Below are 24,021 nucleotides of genomic sequence, written 5' to 3' on the forward strand. Positions count from 1 at the left end.
GATTTACATGCTCAGTCCAAGGGCTTTACCCCACTGCAGGTGTGTGTTCTCAGCTTGATCGTTTGATCTACCACAGGTGTTTGAATGAGTGGCTTTGTGTGTCCGTCTGTGTATTTTTAGGGAAGTTTGTGTGTGTACTTGTTCTATAGGCTCACACTAAAACTATGCTTTTTTTTTTTTTAATCTTAGCCAGAAATGGGCAGGAAATATGGTTCTCACTTCATGTGTGTCTGGCCAGAGGTTTTTAGCTCAGCCCTTTGATGTGAGATAGAGGTGGGCACACCTCTGTGAAGAGCCAGCCAGCATGGAGACTTGGCTTGCACTACAAAAGCTTGTGTTTGTATGTGACAATGGCAATCAGTATGGCAGTGGCATGTGGCCAGAATAAAAGGCTGAGCCGGGTTTAGCATGTGCAGCGCACATCAAAACAAAGGGTCTGTCTAAATGCTGCGGCTCGCTTAGAAATGGATGCAGTGTGAAATGACCCGGAAGCATCTAAGTGGCAGCCATGAAAAGGTTTGCCCTAATTTGTAAAATGGTAAAAGGACATTTGAAATGCTCTAATATCTTATGTAGCATAGCATTCACTGGAACCATCCTTTGAGACAAAGACATCATTCCAACATTGAAAATGTCTCATCAGCTGTTGCAGCCAAGCAGACGTTGTGCAGCCTAAGAAATGCAACAATCAGTAATTGGCCTATTTTTTTAAAAACCCTGCAATAAATATTTGGACAAACAAAAAAAGAGGAAGAAAGAAGAGAAAACAAAAACGTGTATCAAAGTGGTATTTATGATTTCAACAACCTTGACAGAATAAGTTTGTATCACTCTTAAATCCACAATTGACCAGAGAAAGTTCAATGCCGTCCCATTCATCAGTCTCTCTCATCTGATCTCCATGTATAACCATCCGCAGTCTTGCTGTCCTACTTGCAGTCTGACTTACAAAGACAAAAAGACATCCCTAAAAATGTTATGCGGTAGCTGTTGGCCAGAAAAATACATGACATAAGAAATTCTGCTTACCAAGATGCTGAACCCAAGTTGATACTTACTGCAGTAAATCAGCATTGAAGCAGTCTGCTTTGCTTTCTTTACTCATGTGTGTTTTATCTGTTATTTCTATCCTTTTTGATGGCATTATAAAGTTCCATTTTAAAGCCCGCTTAAGTATTCAAACCTTTCAGTGTCAAAAGTTTTTAGACAGCACAATAATCAGTTACTCACTGGTCAAACCATCACTTGTATTCCCTTTTTATGGTTTGATCTGATAGGACTTAAAGCATAAACATATTGTGTAAATGGTGAATATTTACTGTATATAGTGCTCCTCTACCTTCACAGTACTATTCTCCCACACACACACACATTCACACACTGATGGGTGCTCCACTGGCGCCAACATATTACCACTAGGAGTCATGTGGGGTTCAGTGTCTTGGTCAGAGACACTTGGATCTTCTGATCAGAGTTCGATAGATTTAACACTGCCTTTTGAGTTGTTTAAAGCATAAAACATTTTTTATCTAATGTTTTCCACAGACATCAAGATGAATACCAAAAATAACTTTCTTTTTACCCCATTTTTATTTTCTGCGTTCAGTATTAATTTTTTGTTACCAACACTAAACAGCTATATTCTGAGTGCAGTTTCTGGCAGTTCTTACCTCAAACGCTGTACGGCACTTTATTTGTGTTGTAAAGTTAAGTAAAAATCAATTCCTAATACTTTATAAAAATGTTTATCTCTGCTTGTTAGAAGCCCTTTTAAATTTGGAAAGTTATATTTTGGTTCAAAGTTTTTAACAAGCTGTTTCATTTGATTGAAGATGCAGTGACAAAAGTGGTGAAGCATAGACAAACTGGAATTCCAGAGATTTTTACAGCTTTTTCGTGCTCCTGGAAATGACCATTTTGTTCCAAATGTATCTGACAATGAATCACTGTGAAATTATAAAAGTCTTGTTTTTGCAGATAAATGCTTATATAATGAGCAATAAGCATAGGCTCACTTCAATATGTCAACGATACCATGTAAATTTGAAAAAATGTTTTCAAGTTAAATGGACAGTCATTCTGACAATCACAAGCAGCCATAAAAAAATAACCAGAGCCTTTTTTGTCATATTATCTAGATGTAAATCCATGAGTACATGTGCAGAATTGTTCACATGCTTGCCAAAGCCACCAGATTCAAATTTTGTATAACTACAATAAACATGCATATTAAAAGACCACGGCCAGCAGAAATGTTCAGTGAAGAGCTCCAGCTAAAGATAGCATGTTATGATGTAGGCATAGTTCATTAGCATTTAAAATGAATAGTTCAGATACCTGCAGTGCTTATAGAGCTGCATATGGCTTCCTTATCGATTCTGCAGGTATGACATATCTTTAGCCATCACCCTGACTGTGGGATTCTGGATTTTTTTTGCTGTCAAAAGGTTTTTCTATTTTTAATTAACATTGTAAACTACTACGTTAAAGTATTTTTAAGTCAATTTAAGATACCATTTCATCCAGGATTTGCTTGATTTTGATTTTGCTCAAAATGTTAATCAGCTACTAGATCACTGCTACAATGCTGAATTAAACTCAGAGTTTTGTGCTCTACTTCTGAAGTGCTGACAGTGGGAAATAGTGTTCAGCTTAAGTTTGGAGTTACAGCCAATCTGCAACCCAAACACTTTCAGTCAGTCAGACTTCTGGTTTTTGCTCCATCTTCCTGTCCAACACTGCACATTAGTCTTTTCTTCTATCCCTTGTTGCAGAACAGATTTCTTTTTCAATGGTAAAACTGAACTCTTTTCTACTCAGAATAATTGGGGGAAAAGGGAAGTGGACACATATTAGGCTCAAAAGGCACACTGACAAGCATTCACGCGCCACTCCCATAGACATCGGCTTAAAGCATTTTAAAATTAATTGGAGTGCACACAAGTGGTACCTTGTTTTATTTTGTGACTATGGGAACAGTAACAGAAAGGAAAACATATGAAGATAAAATGAACGCACTCAAGCAAAAAAGAGGAATTAATTCTCTTGTTTGTAAGGTGACGCAAACCTTACAAAGGTACACACTTTCACCCACACACACGCACACATACACACAAAGACATACCTCAGTCATCTTGAGTTATATCCCGGCCTGGCAGTTCAGATTGGTTTTTCTGTGGTGAATTTCTACGACTCAGCAGAATGTTTATGACACTCAAACACATGCCTGTGTTCTCTTTGGCTGCCTGTGTTTTAGACCTATCATTACATGCAGTTATGTGAAATAAAGTTTGCTCTCTTTCAATTCTATACATTACTTTAGCTGGACATATAACTCATCGGGTCCTTATCAAATTTGAAATAGTTGAACTATAACCTGTGCTTGTGTATTTAGAAAACACGGTGCAAAAGTGATGTCATGGTTTGTTAAAAACTAGGCAGACCTTTACTCCTTTGCCAGAACTAAGAGGGCAATTATTGCCAAGTGCTGCTAATCTAATATTCTTTATGAATTGGGTCATCAGCAAATGTGAGCATCTCTATAAAAACAGGAGTTTTGGCTGCTTCATATTTTGGAGCATTTAGCTGTGTGTTAAACTGATGCCAAGTGGGAAAGACATCAGCAAGTATCTAAAAAGGCACCTGTAAGTGCCTCTTAATTCCACAAATGTTAGAAGGCCAGTCATGAATGGTTTGGAAGTCTTTTTCTGTACCATTACCAGCGTTTTTCAAAAAGTAAAATATTGTAAATATCCAGGTCACTGCCTCAGGAAGCCGTTCAATTTTTAGAAAAGTTGTAATAAACCCAAAAGGTCATGTAGCTCTCAGACTCTTCAAGCTGCAGCATTTTTCCAATGTTAAGCTTGAACTGTTATTGGAAACTAATTAAACGCTATTGGTTATTTGCACAGTTTTCCAGGATTTTTTTTTTTTTTTTTTTTTACTAAAAAAGGAAACTTTGAAAGCTTACTTTAGGTTTATGAGAACCTATTTAGCAATCAAGTGTATAGTGCTACATTTGATTAAAAGCAGACACTATATAAGCAGAAAGGACTCATTATAACTGTCATAAAAGACCTGATGAGGGGATAATAAAGACTTGTTTTGCAACCAAAGAAGTGCACACTTGGTACCATTCAGCTAATTGGGCACTCCTCTGTATGTTCTGCTTTGAGGACACAGATCTGACATGTCAGTGTGGCAGATAAAGCACTACCCTAGACTATGATGAAACAATGATGGCTTGATTCTCTTGCATCAGTGTAGACAGCTTTCAAGTCGACTCTGGATACAGTAATACTTCAGGATACTGTCAAATCTCTCCACCTGCATGTTTGAGAAAAAGCTTTGCATAAACTGCCTCAGAATTTGAAATATTACATCAATGTGAAGGGAAACATCGGGTTAAAAACCTCCTTAACAAAGAAACAAAAATGTTACTATCGTCAAGTGAGGTGAAGATAATCTGTGCACTCACTTTTTTCTGAATTCATGGATGGCTTGGAAACTCTTCAAATATATCTGCAACTTGTCATATCAACTCCTTTGCAAAATAAAAAAAATGCAAGAGTCCTTTATAGGTTTTACCCAAAGCATTTATTTTAAAATGTCAAACTTTACTGATGAGATTTAATGTTTGGAGTTAGTGAGTCCACAGATGCATGTCCGCTCATATGGCTGTGTGGGTGTCAACTGATGTTTCGGCTGGTGTAATAGAACAGATTGCTCCCTAATTGGATGGTTTTGTGGTTCACTCCATAACCTCTCCATTTGTTGGACTATCTTTGGACTGAGCACCAAGTCGCTCCCAGTAGTGATAAATTTGCATAGACACTGCGTGAGTGGGGAAATAAAAAAGAGCTCCTACTAAGGTTTGGACATGACAAGACTACACTCTCTTCTTTTATTTTCAAGCTATTGTTATATTAGGCAAATGAATGTTTATTTAGAATGAAGTAAAGCTTAATTTCAAAACACATTTTCTAATTTGCCTCTGGGGATTAATATAGTGTTTTTTAATGGCTTTTAATTGAATTAAATCAATCACTCATAAGCTGATCAAGTGTAATGCTTTCATCTAAAGAAAAACTGCTTGTTTACTGTCACAACTCAGAAAAATGTTCATCCTAGTTGTAAAAAATAAAGTTACATGTTATTATTCAGCCTTGACTACAGCACACGTGAACTAGTATCACTTTAGTGAACATATGTGTTCTCACAGTTGCATTTATTTTTGAGGATAGGAGTGTCAGACCACTGCAAAAACCCACAAAACCCAGTCTTTAGATCACATTGGTATGCAGATGTTTTGGAGACCTATGTGTGAATGGTCTCTGAACCACTGTTTGATGAAATGTAAAGCCCAAGCAATGCTACACAGCATAATTAATCATTTTAATGATAAAGTATTCGAGCCCTAAGCCTTTCCTCTGGAGTTCAATGTGTTTGATTCCATTTGAGCTTTTAAAAAGTCAATGTATGATTTATTAACTGAAAGCGTCTTGCTGCAGGATTTTTTTGGTCACTCTTTTCTGATCAATTCTGATTCTGGGCTCTGAAATTGAGATGCTGATGGGTCTTACCTGGGGGGTTTTATCATGTAAATTGCATCATTGGTTATACATGAAATAATCCCGTCATTTGTAATCATTTTCCCATAGTCAGCTATGTTTTGATTTTTCCAGGGAAATTGGACAGTTGGCAGTCTAATATTTGAATATGAAACCCACTGTCAAGCTAAAATTAAAATGCACCAAAAAAAGTGCAGTAGTATTCATTAAGTGTCACAAATATATTCAATCTTAAAGAATAATGCAAATTGTCATTTCTGTTTTAAAAAGTAGTGCATACATTTTCAGTCATCTAAACTAAAACTAAAACTAAATCTTACAATTAGGGTAAGAAAGTCTTTGAGAACATTCCAACTAGGCCTGCACAATATACCGCAAATTTATCGTTATCGCAATATCCAGCTCTGCAATATGCATATCGCAAAAGACTGCGAATATCGCAATAAATCGTAAACCCAAAATGTGTTAAAACAATCTTATGGCAGCTTGACGCTTTTAACGAATCAAATAAATCCCTTTATGCTTTGACCAATCAGATGGACGCCTTCCCATTGTTTACCAATCAGATGGACGCCTATTATGTTAGATGTTTGTCACCTATGTCAATGAGGGTCATTTGGAGTGTAATTTTAAACTGTTTCGAATGAAATGGGAATGATTTTTTTGGCATTTTTCTATTTTTTCATATACCGCAAATTATATCGTTATCGCAATATTAATCTCTAATATCACATATTGCAAGTTTTCCTCATATCGTGCAGCCCTAATGGTAACAAACCACCATGAAGGCATCAATAATTGCTTTCTAAAATGACTTTTGATAGAGGCTATATGTTTTTGCTAGTTGTTCAAGCAGTGAACAATTCACTTTGTGAGAAAATGTGGGTTTAATGATAGTTTGGCTTTTTAGTTTTTTTATTAAGTCAAAGAAAACTCTAAAATAGACACAAAATAGCATAAATACAGTTGGGTCAGCAGTGTGACATGAAACACATTGCTTTCATTTTGCTTTTTTTTTCTTGATGGAGTCATGCCACTAGCAGTTGTTGTGACAGATAAATGATTTTTGTTTTTGATTTTCCATGTTGCATAAATGTTCACCTCAAAAAGGATAATGCTATAACATTTGCTGTGCGTTGATGCATTCTGTGGGCTGCTGAAAGCGGCGATGCATTAACATTTGTCACAGTCTCGCGATGTGACTTTTATAAATGTGGAAATGGAAAAAGCCAGAAAGGAAATTGAAAAGACTGAAATTGCCTGTTGCATCCCCCTTCTTTACTTCTCTGCTACAAGGTTGTGTTTGGGCTTTAGCCAAAGTCGTATTAATAGGATATGGTGACACACATGGTACTTTGATCTCACTTCAGAAAAAAAACCAAGAGGCCTGCCAGTCATTTATATTTTAAGTTCTAAAAAGATCATAATGATCTGATAAAAGGTGTTTTTGATGCAATAAAAGATGAAGCGAGTTGAGATCCCCTGCAAACTTTCTCCTAGGCATTCAATAAATTAAAAGATTAAAGTTAGCCAGTTCTGTAAAGGGAGTGTATGATCAAAAGAATGTTTCAGTTTGCTTTTAACATTACTCGAAATGCATTATCTAGATTAAAGCCACAGATCTCCATCAAACACCACAGTACCTGAGGCTAGTACATTTTTTTTAAGTTTAGAATAAAGAAGGAACACTTTTTTTTTCTTGTTGTGAAAATAGGATAGACCTTTTGAGTTCTATGCTTGGGGAAAATGTAATACATTTGTCTTTTGGTCACGTCGGTACTATGGACAGCCCAACCTGTCCAGAAGTACTCCACTTTTCTGACATGATTATTTTAAGTGAAGCCAAGAGTACTATTTACTGCCATCAATGTGATGACTCACCACCGCTTTTTGCCCTACTTTGATTTTAGGAGTCAATTTGTTTCGCTCTACTACAAATATGTCATTGTGATGACAAAACAAGGTCTGACTTGTTCCATAAAGCTAAACAATTCCATAATGCTACATCACAATGCTGTATTGAAAAAAATAACCATTTTACTTTATTTAGAATATTTCTACATTTAACCTATTCAAATTATGTCTGGAAAAGTTACATTTAAAAGGATTAGAGGATAATACAAAAACACGGTACATACACACAAACAATGGTATTCTGATAAGTCTCATAAGTCTTGCTCTAATAAAACAGATTACATTGTGAGAAAATAATTAAGTAGCATAAAGCAGAATTGTCTAAGATTCAACTGTTAGCCTGGTTAAAAGTGACAAAAACTGTTTAGAAGAAATATATTACACTGAACCTTTTGACATAATTTTTTTCCTGGACCTTGTCTTCAAGACCTTTTTTCTAACTGGACTGCTTTCAATTTTAGTTGAAGACCCATGCTCTGGCATATCTGGTGTCACTCCATTATAATGGGCCTATTTTTCTGCAAAGGTTTGAACTAAAAGAGAGCTTAAACAAGAAGGAAAAGTGAGAAAATGTCCAAGTCTGTCTGAGAAAAGTGTAGAATGTGTTTAGTTAGTAATTTTACATCCAATAACTGTTAAAAAAAGAAAATAAATAAATTGTAGCTTTGTTTATTATAGGTTAATTTTTAAAACCTAGTTCCCGCCATTAACAAAGGAACCTCTTTATATTTTTTGAACAATTGCGGTTGAAGTGGACTAATGAAGTTGCATAGCCTCACACGTTTCTGGATGATAAACAATTCAAACATGAAAGTAAAAAATTAAATTTTCTGTCTAAAAAATGTATTAAGCTATAGATACAACATAGCATACCTTGTGTTAAATGTTCTACTGTTTCCCTGGAAGTGTGGCTAAAATTTAAATGACTAAATGTCATGTGAGCAGATGCAAGTGTCAACAACCCAGCAACTGATGTCCAATTACTTCCAAGAATCCCATCTTCAGTTAAAACTGAAAACATAATGTGGGTGTCTGGCAAAAGGTCTTTCAACCTTTAACCTTTAAAAGTTTAGTTTCCCTAAAAAACAAACAAACATGGCAATAATAGTAAGAAAACTAAATCTGTACCACATTTGAAGAATATTTTGTTTTTAAAATTCACATAACACTTGTTTCTCACCATTCAAACCTATTTCATTCTGATCTAGTGTTGTGTAATTTCTATTTTATTAATTTTATAATGTACTCTGAAAAGCACTGTGTGGGTTTTGCTTTAGTAATCCAATATTTTAAATGTCAGCGGAAGGCTCTAGGCAAACAATATGCTGATTACTGCAACCATCATTCCTAAAGAGCGTCTAATGCCCAGCAGAAATCACCATGTTCTTTGTGTTTGACAGTATCTGTTTGTTTTTTCTGCTCAAAATTTGCACTTCAGTATAGTCCTCAGTAAAACATTCACAATTGAGTGTTTTTCCTAAGTACTTCATTAAATGTTGAATCTTGTGAGAGTGCCAGCCTCTTGTCGAGTTCTGTTTATTTAGGTTATGCATTCATACATGTCGGCCCATTTGGTGTTGTACATTGTTCTCCTTTCAATACTAAATTCATAGGATTATATATTTGTACCAAGTGTATCAGGCTAATTAGCCATTTATATATATAAAAAAACAAACAAACAAACAAACAAGCAAACTATTTTGTCACCAAAGCTTGGGTTCTTTACCAAAGGCCTGGAAGGGTTCTGTGCACTTTACTGGACTGAGATGTTTGATGTTCTTTCAGGAATCTTCTGTAGCCACTCCTCCAATTCAAGGGTTACTGCCTCGAGTGCTCAGATTACCACCAGCACCACTGTCACCTTCACCTTCAGAACTTTCTCCAGGAATTTTCAGTGTCCCTGGTAGCTCCAGTTTCTCGTGTTCCTTCTTTCTGATGTTACCATCACTTGGTACTGCCACATCCACCATAACGGCTTGCCACAGTTCTTTATCCACCATTACGTCTAGTTGGTTAGGCATTTCCCCTTTCAGTCAGTTTGTATGCAGAAGTATCACTGGATCTTTGTTCTCTCATTATTTACCACTTTTGGCAGTGTTTCCCACTTTGACCTTGGCGTTTCCAGTCCAAACTCCAAACAAATGCGTCTGTATATGATTCCTGCCACTGAGGTATAACCATAAAGAACTGCATTGCTTCAGTTGAATATATATGTCTTTGAGTGTTATTCTTTACGATGTATATGTTTTAAAAACATGAAACATTCCAATAAGACTTTATCGGTTTGTACTGTAGGTATTTTTAAATTATACTTTTACTTCAAATGTAAAAGTAACATTTATTGACCTCAAATTGCTAGACTATTCCCGATGTTTTTTGTTTTCCCTGGTTTAGAGCCCTTTGGTTGGCATGAGAAGGATCTAAATATTGTATAGTAGTTTGTATTATGATTCCTAATTGGTGCATACTGACAAGCACACGATATGACACATAGTTTTTGGACATACAAGTTCACGGACAGTGCCAAAAGTCACTTAAAATACATTTTTTTTGTTTTACATGTTTTTCTTCTTGTGGGCACAAATACAAAGTAAAAGCACAGTTTTGTGCAAAACAGTGTGCTTGTATCCACATCAGTTATGTTTAGAGCACATGGTTAGAAAAAAAAGGATCTTTAATGGAGGTGTAAAGTTTGAATTCTACCGTTCAGGAACTCTCCCTCAAATGCTTTTCATGGTCTCTCCCATCCTGGAGTGACTGTGTGTTTCCATGCCGTCAAAGCCTCCATCCCCCCTCCTGGTGGTGTTGCATTACATTCAGTCTGCAGAAACGTTCCTCTGTTTTATTTTTTCTTCCACTTTTGTCGAGCTCTGTCACATCCCTCCTCTTCACCCTCCTGTGCTCGTTTCCTTTCCTTTAATTGCACCACGTGCTGCCCCTCTGTGTCTCTGTGCCTCTAACTCCAAATAAGGGGTGGCAAGACATCCCAAGGAGGGATCCGCTAACTGCACCCTGTGGCACCAGCTGTCTGTCTGAGGCCTGTTGTATGTGTGCTCTTGCATGACTTTAGGTGCTGTACTTTTGGCTATGTGTGTGTTGGTGTGCACATGTTGCGTGAGTGTGACATAGAGGGAAAAAAGTAGATCACAGGAAAGGCTGTTTGGGGAATGTGGTGAGTAAGTAACCCTGGATTTGGTAACGATAACTGCTGACATGCCGGCAGTTGATGTGGATGAGGGTAAAGGAACAAACGGGGTGTGGTGCTTCACAGTAGTGTGTTTCTCTGTGTGTAGCTGCCGTGGAGCCCATTTCCATCAACAGCAGTCCCTGTGTGAGTACTTAGTGATTATGGGAGCCCAGTGTTGTTAATTTGAGTAATCAGTGTTTAATTGGCATTGAGAAAAACACATTAATCAGACCTAAGTAAGTCTCTGTCTTCTCTGCACAGTCAGTCATTAGTTTACTTCAGGCAGCCAATCACAAGCGCTCGGTAGACTGGGCATGCAGGGGTACAGTCACAAACTCCAAACAACAGTCCTTTACTGGACACAGGTTTTTTTCTACTTGATGAGAATTACTACCAAGGTGTTCATGCTGATTTCGTGAGAGGGATTTGCTTGATGTTGTTGTGAGTCAGTGCCTTTAATTTAGTTTTATTCAGTTATTTATTTTAAGCCACTTTTAGTTTCTAGTTTGTTCAATAGTCTAATTCTTTTTTTTTTTTCCCTCCACACCTTCATGACGGCTCCAGGTTTGAGGTTATAATCATCCACAGCTGTCTCTGTTTTAGCTAATTAGTCCCCTCAGTGTCTGTAAGTGCAGGCGCTCAGTCATTCATCATCACAACTTCTGCTTTGACACCTTTCGCTTCCTACGGTTATGGGTTTGGGTTTCTGTATCTTTCATTTTTGTCATGTACAGGTTGAGTTTTTTTGGTCATATTTTTCATTCCTTTTTTTTTTTACCCAGCCTTTTCACAATACCATTTCTTGACAATTAGTAACAACTATCAGAAATGTTTGCTTCATATAAATGTCTAGAAAAATAATGACGTGGCTTTCAGTACTCTCAGATGGGGTTCTAAACTGAGACATTGATGCTTCACTGGGCACTTTTAACATGTATGAGACATTTTTGCAAATGCATGTCAAAAATGAAAAACAGAACAAGTTATCATCCCAAGAAAGCGTCAGAAATGTAATCATTATTCTAAATTGGTTGGTTGTAGGGATGGGAATCGAAGCCCCATGAAGCTCTCATGGGGCTTCGTGTAAATGTGCCAGAAAAATGAATGAAGCATTTGGGGCTTCGAAACCACACAGAACAGCGGCATCTGGTGGCAGACAGGACATATATCATCTACTCCACTAAGTTCCTTGCCCTTGTAACACTTCAGTGTGGAAATAAAACAAAGACAATGTTTGAAGATTTGTGAGAAGTGCTTGTGTTACATTGTGAATGCCATGTATAAAGTGAGAATGAGTGATTGTGAACCAGGGTCTAACATGACTGGGTGGGATACATGTTATAGATTTTTATTTAAAAACAGAATTTTCTCCACTGTGCTGGGCTTCAGCCTGTTTCGTCTTTGGCTGACGATTTCGCCAGCCTTGGAGAAGATCCTCTCACAAGGCACAGATGAAGCTGGTGTGCATAAAAACTTCATTGCCAGCTTGTAGAGATGTGGGTATAAAACCTTGTGGATAACCCAGTATCTCAGTGGGTCCTTAGTCCTTGGGATGTGAGGTTCCTTTAAGTACCTAGAAGGACATTAATAGCCTATTGTCATGCACCAGTCTAAAATGAGCAGAAGTTATGATGAGGATTCTAATCTTTACTGTACCTCTGAACCTCCACTGTTGCACTGGCAGTTGTGCTGGTCACCTGCTGTTGAACCCCCACATGCCTGTCCAGCAGGGCCCAGAGACCACCATCTTCCTGCTGACTTGAAGAACCTTCTCTAGGTGGCGACTGTGGCTGTGCCTCTGGAAGTAGCGCCTGCATTGTTGCAGCACACTCTTTAGTGAGTCGCTCTATGGCCGTGTGGGCAGAGCCTTGGCTGCAGAACCCCAGCTCTTTAAACCTTGGGTCCAACAAGGTTGCCATTGACAGAGCAGTGACCTTCTCCAGAGCTGAAAACCTCTCATGGAGATTGTTCTTCAAGTTAGTGGCCAGTTTTTCACCAAGTGGGTGTGTGATCTGACCACACCTGCTTGAGATGTAATGTTTCAGCATTTTGACCATGGGAATGACTTTGGATGCTGACACTTGTTTTTCTGTTGAAAGCTCAACTGTGGCCTCTTGAAACGGTGAAAGAATGCTCAAGCAGTGGTGTATGGCCTGGTAGTCCTCTGAGGTGAGTGGAGGAAGGTCTGTATGGAGGGTGGCCAGAGCTGCCCCCAGTGGCTCTCTCTCCTTAAACAACCTTTCCAACATATTAAATGTGCTGTTCCATCTTGTTTCCACCTAAGATAAGACAGCAAGCACATTTTAAAGGAGAGAAGAAAGTAACACAATAAACAACTGCAAAAACATGTAAAATCTTAGATTTAAAAAAAAGAAAAAATGTTTCACCTCTTGTATTAATTTGTGCTCTGGCCTGGCCAGCTGTCGCTGCATCTCTGACAGCTTCTCCTTCGCTGTGGTGCTGGATTTAAAAAGACCGACAATCCTACGCCCCTTACTTCGGATATCCTCTAGTTCAGGGGTTTGGGCAAGGGACTTTTTCACCACCAAATTAAGCATATGTGCAAAACACATTATGTGCCGAAGCAGTAATATATTAGCACATGCAACCATGTTGGGAGCACAGTCTGTAACCAGGCCTGTCACCTGGACAGGCCTGGTTACAGAAAGATTACATGTTCACAAATCATGTATATTAGGTATTGGGAGGCCATATTGATGAATGATTTTGTACTTTATTGATCTGGCTCGCACCTTCCCTTTAATTCCCCATTCTTCCATGAGAAGATTTTTGGCCTCAGCCAAGTGAGCTGCAGTGTGGGTTTGGGGAAACTTCAGAACCCCCAAGACCACAGAGGCCAGCTCCACCTAGAATGAACAAAGTCAAACTGAGATACATAAACCAAAGCATTGCACAAAGCAGGGGATACCTACCTCCTCGGTGATAAAATGGCATGTTACAGCCAAGTAAGCGTCCATGTTAATGGATGTCTACATGTCTGCTGTACTTGCAAAAACTTTAAAACAAGAATTTTTGGATTCTTTACGTAAACACTTTGAATATTTTACCTTTGTCCTTTTTTCAAGTTTGCTTCCGTCATATGATATAAATTATGTGCTGTAAAGGGCTGCCACTAGGTGCATTATTAATTCATCAGAATGTCACATGTCGAGTATACATTTTTATATTTAGGTTCTTTTACCTATTTAAAACAATCTAAATCATTATTATTGTTGGTCCATTTTACTTTTTTCTTTTTTCTATTACAGTATTTGCCCGATCCACAAGTGCCATACTTTGATCTGCTACAATGTTTTTCTTAGTTCCTTTTTACTTTCCTTATTCTTTCTTTAATTTGTTAATTTTGTTTTTTTATCTTAAACTTCTTTAATTTCTTATGAGTCAAGCTCTTGTTTAATAGGCCTTTTTTATTTTGTATTATCATTGCTCCAGTTAAGAAGAATTACCTACTGTGGTAAGATAAACCAAAATGTGTGTAAAAACATGTGTTCTGTTTGTATATTTGCTTTTAAACATTCCAACTCTCCAACATGGGAAAAGGTGAGGGGGATCCTGGAACGAACAGTGTTAATAACTTTGTATAAAATATTCAGCAAAAATAAAACTGATCAATATTAATCCACTGTTAAAAAAATGGACAGTGGCGTTTATGTTTTTGACAAGCAGAATGAAGGATGGACTATCCCCTGATCCTGGTAATAATTAAAGCCCCTTTGTGACAAAGATCTATTTGAATGAATTTCATTTAAACAGACACAGATGGACGACAAACCTCAGAACTTGTAGTTCTCTGGGGTTTTTCTGTTGGCTTTTTTCTCAGTTCTTGCATGTTAATTGTTGCTTCTAATAGAACGGGGCATTATAGGTTATGATAAATGTCTGCAGGTGAAAGCTGTGCAGGAATGCAGGATGAAATTAATGTTCAGGAAAAGACCATGTTAGACTGGGAAGCTGACCAGGCAGTTCTGAATTCGTTTCTACTTTTTTTTGTCTCTAATCTGAAAGTGCTGGATGTCCTTGCTTTAACTCAGCAACCGTCTTGGTCACACAGCTGCAACCTCCTGATAGTTAAATGGCAGCAGGTATGATTTGCTGTTTTTTGTGATCGCTTGAATTACCCAGTGATGATTTAAAAAAACAAACAAAAAACTTTTAATTCGGAGTTTTGAGTCTGCAGAACTTTGTGCAATAAATAAACGAATAAAAAAAGATGAAGCATGCACTGTAATGTTTGAGCAGACCAGCCACTAAACATGGCCACACATTATGTCAGACATTTGGGAAATGTAATTCTCAGCAGGGACTCACAGAGAATCAGTTGGAAACTTTATGAATTTACAAATAAAGACCTTTAAAAACAATGTAGCTTCAGAACAGGAAGAATACGTAGAAGTTCTGCATGACAGAACATCTTTAAGAAAATGCCTGGATACATTTTTCCCATCATACAAAGCTGCACGCCCCTGCTGTGTATACAGATTGGTTTGAGGCATATGCATTGAAGACACGGAAGCTACAATATTCGTCCGAGATGACCAGGACTGGATCTGTTTTATCAGTTTTTTCCTTTTTCACTAATTAACTATAGGTTGAAATAAACCTGCAGGTATTTCAAGTAGAAGAATGTAACTCAAAGATAGAATGTTTAAACAATGGAGTGCTGTGAGGATGAGCAAAAAAGGTTACTGCAGGAAGAAACCATTACCAAAATTAGTTGACAATTGACAATGCTGTAGAACACCAAAACACTGGCTAACTTTATACTTAAAAAAACAATCTCTTAACAGACATGAACTTAGGTTGTGTAAACAGGGTGATGATGTACTAATGAAGATGAAGATGCTAAAGGAAGTTTGTTGATAAAGAATTTTACACGGCTAATGTTTGGTTTTGTTTTTTTAAACTATTTCAGGCATTTTCCTATAATTTTAATAGGGAGAGATCTAAGGAATGAGTGTAAAGATTTGTCAGTGATAAATAAAATGCATGAAAGTCCATGGTCTGTGGCGGTTAGGCTCTGGGCTGATGACATCTTGGTTAAGTCAGAGTTTTGGATATGGACCCCAGAAAAACGAACATGCAAAAGCACAAAAGGGTTTATTTGGAACTCAGGTAGGACAGGAAAAAGGAGCCTCTGGGACCAACACAATCGTAAGCCAGCAGGTGGAGCAGCAGCAGTTAGATCAATAGGATCAAACACTCTTCGCAACTCCTGTGAGAAACTTTTAAAAGATGGGCAAGAAGGAGATCCCCCCCCCCCCCCCCCCCAAAAAAAAAAAAAAAAAAAAAATCAGCTCTACCCCATTTGTCTGCTTGACCAGGCAGGAGGGAGACAATAGGCCTCTTTAGCTTTGTCTTTGTCTGAGGGAAAAGAAGTTAGTTTTGAAGCAAAACATATTACTGGTCAAAAATGGTCAACATTTGGTTCTCCAGAAGACCTCTCAGGTAGGGAAATGTGAGATGAGACTGCCATCCAGAACTCAGGATGGCAGTCATCAGGGTAGGGGGAGCCGGAGGAGAAGAAACAGTTACTTGACTAAAGTTAACAAATGTCATGAAATCTGTTTATTAGTTTAGAAAAGAGATTTTCATAACCTACTATAGCTCCATCCACCTGAGCCTTCCATGCTGAAGCCTAGTTGGGGTCCATGCTGATCAGGTCATACTTTCAGGGTTTCAGATATGGACCCCAAGAAACAGACTAAAGCACAAAATGGTCTATTTTGTGACTGATGTAGGAAGGGGAAGACAGCTCAAAAGCATGAGACTTTCAGGGCTTGGCAAAAGGACATAGGCAAAGACAAGCTGACACCGACTGAAGTGCTGCAGCTCCCTTTGAAGGCAGGCACACAGGTGGAGTAAATCAGCTGATTGGACTGCTCAGATGAGCTGCTAAGGTGGAGTGGCCCAGGATCATAACAGAGTACTGGTGAGATAAGCTTGGACCAAATTTGAATAAACCTCAGAGCCTAGATGGTGATGGTGGTTAAAGGGCAGTCCATAAGGTTTTGTTCCTGGTGGAGACGGGGTGGAGGAGAACCAGTGAACTACCTAGAATGCAGAGAGATACACATTCATGAATTTAAAAGCCAAAATATAATTGTGATTGCATGAGAAGGAAAGGTGGGGAATTTAGCTATGAGTTCGTAGTGATGGTTTAATTGATGAGAGGTGTGTAGAGTGATGCAATAACCCAGCACACCCGTAAGGTAGATCTTCCTTATCAAAACTGCCCCAGACCTTCAAAATTGTGGGATTATGTACGAGTTGCAGATTGCCACCAACAGTTGAGGCTCACGAAGACAGCAGAAGTAACAGGTTGACATTGTTGTTGAGTAAACCTGCTTTGATCATTACTTGTAGCTCATTGGGAAACCACATCTAAAATTGTTTGTTATATTGTTACGAAGATGCTCCAAAGTCATGTTTGTGTATAGAGAGAAAAGAGGGACATTTGTACAAAATTGTGTATTTCCCATAACACTCCATTTGGCCCTGACTCAGTTGATTAGTTGCGCTTTAACTATCTTTAATTTAGTGTGGATTTGTGTGGGTATCTGAGAGTGTGTTTTGGCCCGCTTGTTAGCACTGTGCAGAAACCAGTGTGCACTTTTTAATTACAGCTTTCAGATAATTTAGAGAGGAGGGGACAGAACGCAGGAGAGGGAGACAGAAAGTGGTGGAGGAGGTTAGTTTAATCTCACAGTTCGTTTCACCCATTGCTTTTGGTCTTATACATCCTTTTAAAGACATGAATCACTGATCATCCCAAAGAAAGGCTGGGAGAGGGTACGTTAGATTAGCAGCAGTAGTTATATAATCACATAATCAGATTGTAAGTACATTAGCCATAATTGTCTTGTGTGTGATAAAGAGGTAAAGCATGGAAAAGGAAATGAGGACCTTGTTGCCGAACAATTCTATTCATCTTTGAACAAATTTGGTGACAGTAGCAAGTATTAGTTTGTGTTCATTTCTATTAAAACTGTGCAATTGTTATGTGTAGTTGTTATTAAATGATGAGTAATGGAAAGTTTGAAATTATTTTGCCCCTATGTAAATCTGTGCATAGTGTTTTAGCTGTAAAATATATATCTAGAACAGGTTCTTTTAGGCCTATTTATGCCATTATGTACAGATAATAATAAAGGATTAAAGTAAAGATGGGGAACCTTCCTTTCCAGCAAAGACGAAGCCTTAGTCACATGCACAATAATGGAGGGGTTAGCCTGTATGGGTAATGCAGGTTTTTGGGTTGCCTGGGCCCATGGGGGGGTTGTAGGGAGGAGCGGCTGCATCTTAAGAAAAGGTGTGTTTTGCAGTTCCTTTGATGTTCGTTTAGCCACTTTACAGGATGTAAGGTCAATGGATTGTAATGCATGTGGTAAGTGTATTGTGAGGTATTTGTAAGGATAAAGTATGTTGCACGCACTAATAACGTATGTGTGATGCTGTCAATAGGTTCCCTTATGCCACACTCTTGTCATTGGTAGGGTGCGTACACTGGCTCCTTACTGACTGCACAACTGCCACACATGCAGGTGATACGTAAGTGCCTGTATGACTCTCGTAGGGTGCTCACACAAACTGTACTCTGATAGATAAACATTTTTCGCTGGACGGGCTCAACAAATGGTCTATTGAGGGTCACCTGTGAGCCCCCATAAAGGCTTTTTTGTCTGCAGACAGCCTGTATTAACCCGTAAGGACTGTTGTGACTAATACTAAAGCAAAAGAACATTTAGTTTATTTAGAAAAGTAGATAGTGGATAGGCCAAAATATGTCAAGTCCCACTCCAATCATCTTTGATCTACTGTAAAATCATTTCCATTGGTCTTTTAATTATGATTTTGCAGTTTTCTTAAAAAATCAGAAAAGCCTGTGTAACTAAAAAAAAATTCTGCAGAGTGGCAGGACTTTATTCAAAAATTTGCCTTGGATTTGTGGCCAGGACGGTTGGTGTGGAACTAACCCCACACTGAAATGCCATTATCCATTTGTTTACACTTTTCCCTGCTAGCCTACAGCCCCTTACAACACCAAGCTAACATTTGCAGAGCAACAAAAATGGCAAGCGATATCGGAGCTATCCAGCTTTACAGTTTTGAGCCAGATGGCAGCTCATGAGAGGAAAATGAAGAAATTAATCTATCTATTTGTCTGCAAGTGGATGCTTTAGAATGGATAAGAGTAAGGAGATAGACCCACCAATTTCAGTTGCTATGTCACAAATATGAACTTTTTCAGACCTCTGGTTTTTATCTGCTCCTGATCCGACACGATATGAATAAAGAAATACTCAGAAATGCAATTCTAATCTTACTTTTTTTTCTATATGTCCTCCATCAGGAGAAAAATGGTTCAAGAACATGTTAAGAACACCAAAACACAATTTTCATCTGAGTCCTTAAAGGCAGAAAGAGAAATGCACTTTATGTATCTATTCAGTGTAGACTGCAGTACTTTATAAGTATATTTGTTTTATGCATCACCAAGTCCAGGCCTTTTTTCATCTTTTTTATGTATTTATGGTTGTGGGTTGAAGTTTTTTTGTCTCGGAAGAGGTTTTAGTTGTGAATGTGTTTATACATTTTGTGTGTCCAGGGTATATGTCTGTGTTGCAGAAAATACATAATGAAAGGTGGGATATTTATGAAAGTGCATGTCTTTACACCTTTGCCACTGACAGGAGTGTTAAAACCTCTCTGACTGTTGGCAGAATGTATTTTCACTTTTACTCCTCTATTGACACGCTTCTTTTACAGGCTGTCCTGAAGGGATATGTTTAGAGACATTTATAGTCTACCAACCCCCCTCGCCACACCTGCTGTCTCCACCCTGTCCTCTGTCTTCTCGTTTTCAACATGCTTCCAGTCTCTCTGTGTCCTCCTGTTTCATCTCCCAGAGTCTGTTGCCTCGCCTCTGCTGTTGATCCTTTCTTTCCGATATGTGTTCAGGTGTGTCTAATCAATGCCAAAGCTCTTTAATAACCACTCACTTCTTTACGCTCTGCAATTTGAAAAAAAATAGTAACTGAGAAGGCTTTGCCTTGCCTTAGTGTGGCCACTACACACTAAAATATAGGAGCTAGCTTTTTCTTTTTAAAGTTGTCAGTGGGAATGAGCTTTCACTGCTGTATGTGTGAATGCCACCTCTTGCTCAATTTGCTGGACCTTGACCTGGATTATATTTCCTTAATCCAGGTCATGCTATTGGGTGAGAGGTGGGATTGCCAGCCAAAACATATTAATCACTTTAAGACCTTCTCAAGAAGAGTGTGCAGACAAAAGCTTTAGTCAAATGTTAGCTTGATACAGTATTCTAAGCACAGTTTGAAAATAACTGCTCCTCTCTCTGTAGTCATCCTGAAATACTACTGGAAATTTTTGTCAACAGTTCATGTTAAGGCTTTATTGTACTAGGATAAGTTTCATACTGTAAAGGATTTTATTCATACTATTTCTTTTAATAAAATAAAAAATGTCTTGTAGTAGAAAAATGTCTCTAGCCAACTCTGTAAATGGGTTAAACTCTTTAAATAGACCTGCTATGGGAAACAACAGATGCAAATGAGATTGTTTCTATTTACTGTAAGTAGTAAATGTCTAAATGGGCCAGAGCTATAAAGAGATGTTACTTGAATGTTGTTTAGACTAAGCAACTTCTAAAAGAATGCAAGTGATGCAAATTGACTGGGTCTTTCACATTTACTTTCCTGCTGACTGCAATTGGTCTGAATGGTAAGAGCGAATCTAAATAATTCAGGAACTAATTACAGATTTCTTTTTAAATCAAGGTCTGGAAGTTATACCATGCTTATGCTTTTGGTATTCTTTTGATTATTGATTAAGATCAAATGCTGTCTAGATTCACGGTAGAATTGAGATCTAGCATTCTGTTTAATTATTACTAATGTATGACCACTTAAATATGCAAGGAAAAATCTGAATTTCACAATTATGTGCAATTTTAAAGAGGCCAGATCAAAGCAATATATACAGTACAGACCAAAAGTTTGGACACACCTTCTCATTAAGAGTTTGCTTTATTTTCATGACTATGAAAATTGTAAAGTAACACTGAAGGCATCAAAACTGTGAATTAACACGTGAAATTATATACATAACAAAAAAATGTGAAACAACTGAAAATATGTCATATTGTAGTTTCTTCATATTAGCCACCTTTTGCTTTGAGTACTACTTTGGACACTCTTGGCATTCTCTTGATGAGCTTCAAGAGGCAGTCGCCTGAAATGTTTTTCACATTACAGGTATGCCCTGTCAGGTTTAATAAGTGTGATTTCTTGCCTTATAAATGGGGTTGGGACCATCAGTTGTGTTGTGCAGAAGTCAGGTGGAAACACAGCTGATAGTCCTACTGAATAGTCTGTTAGAATTTGTATTATAGCAAGAAAAAGCAGCTAAGTACACAGAAACGAGTGGCCATCATTACTTTAAGAAATGAAAGTTAGTCAGTCTGAAAAATTGGGAAAACTTTGAAAGTGTCCCCAAGTGCAGTCACAAAAACCATCAAGCGCTACATAGAAACTGGCTCACATGCGGACCGCCCCAGGAAAGGAAGACCAAGAGTCACCTCTGCTGTGGAGGATAAGTTCATCTGAGTGACCAGCCTCAGAAATGGCAGGTTAACAGCAGCTCAGATTAGAGAGCAGGTCAATGGCACACAAAGTTCTAGCAGCAGACACATCTCTACAACAACTGTTAAAAGGAGACTGTGTGAATCAGGCCTTCATAGCAGAATATCTGCTAGGACACCACTGCTAAAGAAGGGCAACAAGCAGAAGAGACTTGTTTGGGCTAAAGAACACAAGGTATGGACATAAGACCAGTGGAAATATTTGCTTTGGTCTGATGAGTCCAAATGGGAGATTTTTGGTTCCAACCATCATGTCTTTGTGTGACGCAGAAAAGGTGAACGGATGGACTCTACATGCCTGGTTCCCACCGTGAACCATGGAGGAGGAGGTGTGATGGTGTGGGGGTGCTTTGCTGGTGACACTGTTGGGGATTCATTCCAAATTGAAGGCATACTGAACCAGCATGGCTACCACAGCATCTTGCAGCAGCGTGCTATTCCATCCGGTTTGCGTTTAGTTGGACCCTCATTTATTTTTCAACAGGACAATGACCCCAAACACACCACCAGGCTGTGTAAGGGCTATTTGACCAAGAAGGAGAGTGATGGGGTGCTGCGCCAGATGACCTGGCCTCCACAGTCACCGGACCTGAACCCAATCGTGATGGTTTGGGGTGAGCTGGACCGGAGAGTGAAGGCAAAAGGGCCAACAAGTCCTAAGCATCTCAGGGAATCCTTCAAGACTGTTGGAAGACCATTTCAGGTGACTGCCTCTTGAAGCTCATCAAGAGAATGCCAAGAGTGTGCAAAGCAGTAATCAAAGCAAAAGGTGGCTACTATGAAGAACCTACAATATAACATATTTTCAGTTGTTTCACACTTTTTTGTTATGTGTATAATTCCAGCTGTGTTAAATCATAGTTTTGATGCCTTCAATGTGAGTAGATTTTTCATAATCATAAAAATAAAGCAAACTCTGAAAGAGAAGTTGTGTCCAAACTTTTGGTCTGTATAGAAAGGATAATTTAAGGATATTTCCAAATATATTTTACAGATAGTCTCTATACTTTAATAACCAAGTCAAAATGAAATTTGGAATGGTAAATCTTATTGATCAACTGACAATGTTCAAAACTAATATTGATAAACTGGATATGTTTGAATTAAAAGTAAAATAAAAGCAGATAAAGTGGAATTACTTTTGTTTCGTGGACTTTAATGGTCAAATTTCATCTTGAGCATGGTCAACACAGAAAGTTGCTGCTCATGAGAGTGGTCGCCCACATTGTTATCGCTGCAGTTGTTGTTTACACGTACACTCTTCTGGGCTGGCTTCTGTCCTCTTCTGCTCGCACCCTTCATGTTTTTACCATCTCAGGTTTTCTCCTAAAAGACACCACATCTGCTTTTGCTATCTTTATGTATTTATTCACACTTGCTGCAGCAAACAGTTCCGTCTCTTTACCTCTCCTCTTTTACCTTTTCTTCCCCCTCCCTCCCTCCCTCTCTCTGACATATGGCAGTGTGATATCCACAGCCGCTAGGCTCTAATTTATTTAGCTAACGATCTACACCACCTCCCTGAATGCAGAGTGAAGGTAAACCCGTTCTCTCTTTCTTCCTCCCTCTCTCTCTGTTTCCTCTCTCCATCCCCTTCTTTTCTTCATTCTGTCCCCGCCTCACCTGTTGTACCATGCATGTTAACAAGCATGTGCACACGCACACAACAGGAACACACACTACCGTTTAATCTAATTAAGCAGGACCATGTTTTGTCCAGCAGGTTGTAAATACTGCGACTGTATTAGTGGAATGAAAATTGAAGTTGTTCGGATTATGTGTGTATGTGTGCGGTAAAGTAGAAGTAAGTATCCATGGGGTGCATATATTTTTGTCAATAAATCTTAAAATGTTTTTGTTTATAATATTTGGACCCATGTAAAAAATGTTTGGTTTTATTAGCTACGAAAGTGCGATCAGGAAAAACGAGTTTCCTGCTTTTGCTTGATTGCTTTCACTATAGTTACAATCATACCCCAATGCAAAAAAAAAAAAAAAAAACACTTTAAGAAAAACAGTTCTTTAACGTTTTCCTTTATTTTTCTTTATTAAAGCAATATTCTCATATTTTGTTTTCTAGGACTTAGTTTCTGGTATGAAATAGTTCTGCCCCCACATCCCCTCATCCAATCGGTTTACACTCTTTCCCATTTGCGTACAGCCCCTTTCAATCCCAACCTAAAATTACAAGTGCAACAAAAATGGGTGCGGTATATTGAAGCTATCAGCTGTACAGTTTTGTCCCAAATGCCTGCTTAGACGAGGAAAACAAAGACGTACGTGGATGTAATTGGCTGCCAGTGGATGCATCAGAATGAAGCAAAGGGCGGGGCTTGTGGCATCATATTTTCTACATCAGAAAAAAGTTTTTTTTTAAACAGCATTTTTGCGTCTACTCCTGATTCACAAGAATTTGAATAAAGAAATACTGAAATGCAATTTTAAGCCTAATTTTTTCTATACATGTCCTCCATCGTCAGACAAACGCCACAAGAACATGTTAAAAACATCAAAAATGCAATTTTAATCGGAGTGGGTCTTTAATAAAAGCAAGACAGCAGTTATATGCCTTTAAGCAACAGTTTGACTGTTTTTTTATGTTAAATCTATTCATTAGTTTGTTTACATTCACTGTGTCTTTGTTTTAGTAAATGTTGAGCTTAAGTCTG

General features: G+C 38.2%; 2 protein-coding genes across 3 annotated transcripts in view; one reads left to right on the forward strand and one right to left on the reverse strand.

Moving 5' to 3' along the window:
- The window catches only part of sdk1 (sidekick cell adhesion molecule 1), a 306,103-nt gene that overhangs the window by 19,609 nt on the left and 262,473 nt on the right, over nt 1-24,021 (forward strand). The window lies entirely within an intron of this gene.
- On the reverse strand, nt 12,004-13,694 carry LOC110015291 (zinc finger BED domain-containing protein 4). The gene is made up of 5 exons (XM_023958370.1): nt 13,605-13,694; nt 13,425-13,538; nt 13,059-13,316; nt 12,328-12,950; nt 12,004-12,244 (listed from the first exon to the last, which is right to left on the reverse strand). Exons 1-5 carry the CDS (start codon nt 13,647-13,649, stop codon nt 12,010-12,012), a joined length of 1,275 nt encoding a protein of 424 aa, XP_023814138.1. The 5' UTR covers nt 13,650-13,694; the 3' UTR covers nt 12,004-12,009.

This window comes from Oryzias latipes, chromosome 1, assembly GCF_002234675.1.
Source record: "Oryzias latipes chromosome 1, ASM223467v1".
NCBI classification, from domain to species: Eukaryota; Metazoa; Chordata; class Actinopteri; order Beloniformes; family Adrianichthyidae; genus Oryzias; species Oryzias latipes.

Bases quoted from the DNA above. Each gene is read 5' to 3' on its own strand.
- LOC110015291 (XM_023958370.1), bottom strand. From the start codon at position 13,649: ATGGACGCTTACTTGGCTGTAACATGCCATTTTATCACCGAGGAG. The intron at 13,539-13,604 runs GTAGGTATCCCC...TGTTCATTCTAG, and splicing joins GCCATTTTATCACCGAGGAG to GTGGAGCTGGCCTCTGTGGT. The intron at 12,951-13,058 runs GTGAAACATTTT...GTCTTATCTTAG, and splicing joins AGCACAAATTAATACAAGAG to GTGGAAACAAGATGGAACAG.